Source organism: Camarhynchus parvulus, chromosome 4 (genome assembly GCF_901933205.1).
Source record: "Camarhynchus parvulus chromosome 4, STF_HiC, whole genome shotgun sequence".
NCBI classification, from domain to species: Eukaryota; Metazoa; Chordata; class Aves; order Passeriformes; family Thraupidae; genus Camarhynchus; species Camarhynchus parvulus.
The window spans coordinates 16373313-16379312 of record NC_044574.1 but is presented as its reverse complement, the minus strand read 5'-3'; the positions used below and the strand labels follow the sequence as shown (position 1 = coordinate 16379312).

The 6000-nt window shown below is 48.3% G+C and overlaps 1 protein-coding gene across 5 annotated transcripts in view; it reads left to right on the top strand.

Moving 5' to 3' along the window:
* The first annotated feature begins 546 nt into the window (after positions 1-546).
* The window catches only part of LCORL (ligand dependent nuclear receptor corepressor like), a 79353-nt gene continuing 73899 nt past the window's right edge, over positions 547-6000 (top strand). For all 5 annotated transcript variants that reach the window (XM_030947961.1, XM_030947959.1, XM_030947958.1 and 2 more), the window contains exon 1: positions 547-741. In XM_030947961.1, the coding sequence (XP_030803821.1) occupies positions 594-741 (148 nt within the window). In that variant the 5' untranslated portion in view covers positions 547-593. The remainder of the gene's footprint in view (positions 742-6000) is intronic.

Here is a 6000-nt window from a genome sequence, read left to right as displayed (position 1 = left end):
GCCAGGAGCCCCACTCCAAGCAGCGCCCGGGACAGACCGTGGGATGAAGGCGAGAACCGCGCCGGTTTTTGAAGTGCTCTGAGCCCAGCACTGTGAGGCGCGGGGCTGTGGGGCCGCTGGCAGGGCCGGCTGCGCTGCCCACCCGGGGACAAACCTCGGGGGCGGTGCCGCTCCCCTCCCTCACGAACTACAGCTCCCGACGTGCCTTGCTGCCGCCCTGCCCTGGCCGGGCCAGAGCAGGTGGCGCGCTGCCCTGCGGGAGCTGTAGGCCGGGGAAAATCGATGGGCAGCGGGACAGTGGCGGGCAGGGAAGGGTTTTCCGTTCTCGACCCGGTTCTCGGCCCGGCCCGCGGTCTGTGGGGGAGAACCGGGCCCCGGGCAGGGAGGGCGGCGGGGCGGGGGAACCGTGGGGAGCGCGGGCGCGCGTCAGTCACCCCGCCAGGCGGCGCGCGCGCTCCCCGCGCCGGATGCTGAGGGGGAGAAGGGGGTGCGCGGGCGCGCGCTCGACGAGGCAAAGGGGGGTGGGGGGGAGGGAGAGGAGCCGGGGGAGCGCGCGCTCGTATGTAAATGAGCGGGCGTGAGGTCAGAGGCAGATGGAAAAGGGAACAGAAGGAATGGCCGCCGCGGCTCCCGCTCCTCCTGCCGCCGCCTCCCAGTGCCGGAGCCCCCGCTGCACGGCGGAGCGAAGGGGAGTCCGCCGAGAACTCGACTCCTGGCGGCACCGGCTCATGCACTGTGTGGGTAAGAGAGAGGGCGGCGGCGGCGTGTCCCGGCTGCAGCGGGGGGGACCGAGGGGCGGGGGACGGGGCGGCGAGCGGGGTCTGAGAGGGGAACGGGCAGCGGGGTGGGCGAGGCTCTCCGAGCCCAGATCTGTCGAGTGGGCGGAGGGGGGGAGCGGGGATGGAGGAGCAGCTTCCGCGGCTTTCTTGGAGGGTGGGAGTGCGGACGGGGTCTGTAAGGGAGAGCGAAGGTCCTAAGCCGCCTCCGGGCACCAGAGGGTGGGTGTTACGGCTTTGCCTGGGGCCGCTGGCTCCCTCCCGTCATCGCCGACCGAGAGCCTTTCTCGGCTCGGATCCTTTTGTCTCGGCTCCTCGTCGTTCGCGCGGTGAGCGCCGGTGGCTGCCCCCCTCCTCTCCTCCTCCATCGCCAGTGCCTGGGGGGCGGAGGGGGGAAGGGAGCCCGCCTCTGTGTGTGTGTCTGTGTGTGCGTGCGCCTTTAAGAGGGAGCCGCTCCTGCACTGACGGTTGGGATTTGAAGTTTTCCCTCCCCCTGGAAGTTGTCATGGCGACGGCAGCTCTCCCCCCTCCCGCCCCCGGGGCTGCCCCGGTGGCTCTCGTGCCGGGAGGTTTCCCGGGTCACGTGACTCCCGCGCGCGTGTCCGGCTGGCGGGGGCGCGCGGGCACCGGCGGCGTTCCCGCCCGGAGGAGCCCCGGGACCCGCGCTGCTCCCGCTGCGCTCCGCCCGGGCAAACGCAGCCTCCCCTCCCGGCCCCGTCCCTGTAAGCGCTGGCATTCGGCACGTGTGCCGCCTCGGGGCGGCGGGCGCTTCGCTTGGGGTTTTTTTGTTTATTTGTTTTGTGGAGGGGTGGTGTGAACGCTGAGGCCGGGAACTGCCTGTTTGTATTGTTTCAACAGTCGTTTCCCTTCTTGGGGAAATAGAATCCTTGATCTTCAAGTAGAGCTTTAGTGTCGGTGCCGATCCTCCCCGATGGCTGAGAGGGGAAACACATCTAGTGTGGCTGGGAGGGTGAGCAGCACTTCATTCAGTGTTTCTGCGAGCGCTTGAGACAAGAGCAGAGTAAGCAGTGGATATACCTAACAAGCTGGCATACCTGTATTTACCGGCAATTAGTACTAATCCACTATCCGTGGATTTTTTACATTTTTCAGAAACCTGATAATTGCCTGTTACACGCAAGCTTCTTGATCTTGCTGTGTTGCCCCAAGAGCACTTGTAAACACCTGTTATAACACCTGTATATATGTGAACATGTCTCTGTATGCTTGCAGTGTCTCTTTATTCCTCCAAGTTATAGTACTGTTTAGAAAATGGTGTTTTCTAAACACTTCTACACTATATAACGCTTCTAATAGAAAGAAGGCCGTTTAATTAGAATATGCAGGAGAGCCAGTTTATTTGCATAGGTGCTGTGATAAGGTGTTAAATCCGAGGATGGGTATCCCTCACAAGTGACACTTTCTGTGGCTGCCTGTTATTTAATGGCATTTCACTTAAAAATTTAAACTGAAATCCAGCTGTCTGCTTGACAGTGGATGACTGAAGGAGTCTTCTGGTGGTAATTGTATACTGTCAGGTGTCTTTGAGAAACAGTTGCACAGCACAACCCACACTGAGGAGTGTAAAGAAATACAAGAAGTTGAGTCTTCTACTGGGCAGGTCTCCTGAGTGTAGGGGACTTCTACAGAGTTGCCTTTTGGGTTAGCCTTTCTCTGAGAATTGCAAAGTGCAGAACTGTCATGTAATTACTTATATTTTACACTGATTGCACTATGGTTGTGCTTCACATTCAGCTTTGGCTTATTTGGAATAGAAGTTAAGGGTATGATTTCTTTGTATGTTCATGATGAGAAATTCAGTTAAAAGAAGGGAGCCCTGAGATTATTAGCAACTGCTAAGGAGAAAGGACATAGGTTATGGTTTAATAGTTAGTCAAGAGCTCTCCCAGTTAAGAACTGTTACTTGGCAGGCCTCTTGAGCAGCCCTTATCAGAGAGAGAGTGTAAACAAAGTGGCAAGAAAGTGAGTAGTCAGGATAATGGAGCTGGAGTACGATTAACAGGTTTGGGCTGGGGGTTTTTTGTGTGGTTTTTTTTTTCCCCTTTACTCCTTTGAAATTCTGTTGCATTAAATTCTGTAAAATAACCTCCTACAATAGCTAAAAATGACTTCTAAAGTAAAAATGGTTCATTGTTCTCACTTGCCAAAGTATTCCTAAGGATTTGAAGAGTCTAACAAAGTTAGTGTTACCTGGAAGGTCTGAAAAATGGCTGGGTTGATGGCTGAAATGGCAGCATGGTGGAGGAGGGAGTGCTGAGTTTGATGGATTTGGCACTCTTCTCAAGAATCTTATGTTTGTAGTAAAGTGAGAAAAACAATATGGTGAGGCAGTAGTCCCCCAGTTCTTGAACTTTTTGGATTAACAACTTTATTTTGATGTCTTGTGTCATTTACTGTATTGATACTAAATTTGATATTGGCATTTCTGTAGTATAATTACTGAACAGTGATGTCATTTATCTGTCAAGGATTCCTCAGCTACTTTCTTTATGGAAGTGGTAAACTGAGCCAGAGATAACACCTCTAGGATAGTGGTTGAGGCTCACAGTGAGCACTGTTCATATTTGCAACAGTGAGACTGAAATAATATTCAGTGGAGGGCTAGTGATGGTTAGGGGCTTCTGCTTGAAGGGCTCAGCTGCTGAATTGTTCATTGGTCAAAGCCTGGTTGCAGATTTAGCTCTAAAGCCTATGCATATATGTAAAACTTGGGGTTTGCCAGCCTGATGTGTTAATTTGTGACCTGCAGAATATGATTTAAAGCCTCATGTCAAAATGTTCAAACACTTAAAGAATTTGAAAAGCAAAACAGTGATAAAATTTCACTGACATTACTGAAAATTTGTTTGTTTGGTATCTAAACATACTTGAAGGTACAAAAGACTCCACATAGTAAATGAATGCAATATATTAATGGAAATTTGAAATAGGTGTTCAGTACAAAATGTCTGTTCAGCTGGAAATCTTTGTGTGTGTTATGTTGAGCACTGACATTCCTAAGATGCTTAGACTTGTGCTTATTGGGTGTTCCTAACTCTTGCACGATTCAATCAGAGTTCAAAACTAGATGTTCTTAAAAAGCACCTGGACATCTCAGTTCTGTTGTGTCCTTAGAGCTGTATAGTATGTGCTAACAAGTATTGCTTATACTTATCAACAGTGCTCACTGGTATGCTTTGGCTTAGGTACAGTCTTTGCGGCATAACTAACACAAAATACCCTAATTGTGAATTGTGTATTTATAGAAAAGTGCCAGAAAGCTCAGGATTGAAGTACCTGAGTTGTCCAGTAACTGAGTTCTGTGGTGGTTTAATTGCAAGGTATTTTATAGAGGTGAATATCACAAGGATTAAAAAGTGCTCTCCGGTGCTCTTTGATTAGAACTTTGTTGTGTGGATTGATTAATTCTATTCCATTGACTGAGAGGCTTTGGCAGTATGGACCTCTAAGTCTAGCTTTGTGATTAGCCTTAAAAACCAGGATTTATGCAGGTTTTTTCAAGCAGTAATTGATCCCACTGCCCAATTTCACTTGAACTTCATAGGTAGAGTCTTGGCACATACTTTGAGTTCCCATTACTTTCGTGATTAGGCACAGAGGTGAGACCAGGTAATGGCTGGGATGCAAGAAAGGTTCATCAAGCACAGGGCCAGGCTTTTGCTTTGTTATCACAGTAACCTGTGGGTGGGGTTTGGAGCAGTATTACGGGGCTTTTTAATGGAAAGTGCCAGGTAATTCCAACCATGGATGTTGGAATCTTGCTAGGACCCTGCAGTGTGTTGTAAAAATATAACAGTGTCTAAGTAAAACTTTCATTTTCAGTGAAAGATTAAAATATTATTGCTACTTTTTCTAAAAAAAAATACATTGCTGTTTGGGGGAAGGGCAGAAGTTTTACTGTTCCTCTTCTGCATCTCAAGGGCACACATTTGACAGGAAATAGCCTTGGTATTGCTTTCTTATGAAAACTGAAATTTGACCAAAGTGAAAATCCATTTTTGTATGCCTGTGATATCTAGCATACAAATACTCTTTTACTCTTGTTAAAATTTTCCAGCCTTTTTTCCTTCAAAACTAGGATACATTAGTGCATCTAATTCTGTTTTGATAGATCTAGACTTTCAATTTTTATTTTGTTTTAGTACTTGAACTTCTGCTCCAGTTTACAATTTTTGAACAAGCTGTCTCAAAAGTGCACTTTCCAAGGAGAGGAATTCCCCCCAAACAAAAGATTTATATCTGCTTCATTTGGTGGTATCCCCAGACTTTCAACACTCCTGCATTAAATACCTCATATCTTTATTCCCACAATATGCAGCAGTGTTCTCACTTTCCATGTGGCTGTAAGTACTTTGCAGCAGGATAGTGTCACTTTTTTTTTTTTTGTAATATTGCTCTGGTTTTAGGTGATTTTCTATGGTTGCCATTGTAGTAGTGCGAGAACCAGTTATTTTACTACACATCTGTAATGTTCTTGTGTATCTGCTAATGACAGTTATGGTGGCTCAGTGCTCTGTCACCTGTCAGGCCACTAACAGGTGGCATGCAAGAGTGACTTCAGTATGATACCTGTTTTGAACTCTTCTGCTTCCTTGGCACTCCAGCACCTTTAAACAGCCAACAAGCCTGCTATGGCCATAGTGCCATCACCCAATATGATGGGCAGTAATACTGCTGTAAGGTGTTCCTGTGGATCTGTTGTGCTTTGAGCTGTGATGTGAAACCCTTGGTGTGATTCCAGCGTGAAGCAGATCAAGGAAGTAATCTCACTGTTACTGCAAATGTCAGAAGAAGAACAGGAATTAAATCTAGATCTCAATCACAGCACAGGTTCACAGGCAGTTTTTGATGCAGTGAGGGAAGATGGTATCATGTAAGGGAATAGCTCAAACTAGTATTACAGAGTCAGGTGTGTAAGTGGGCACTAGGATTGGACACTTATTGTGAACCACAGTTTAAGAATGCAATGAAGTGCCATTTTGCATTGCCAACAGTTCCCATGGAACTGTTACTAGAATGGAGTAATTGCAATTCTGACTACATGTTCATGCCTATTGGATGCTTGCATCACCATTCATTGGACCCCTATCTGATCTGTTTTAACTCAGTATCTGGTCAACTGGCTGTTGCAGAGTTGGGGGTTTTGCAAAGGAAAAAAAAATCTGATGGCTCCTGCTGCTAACACAAGGATAGGGATGGGCCT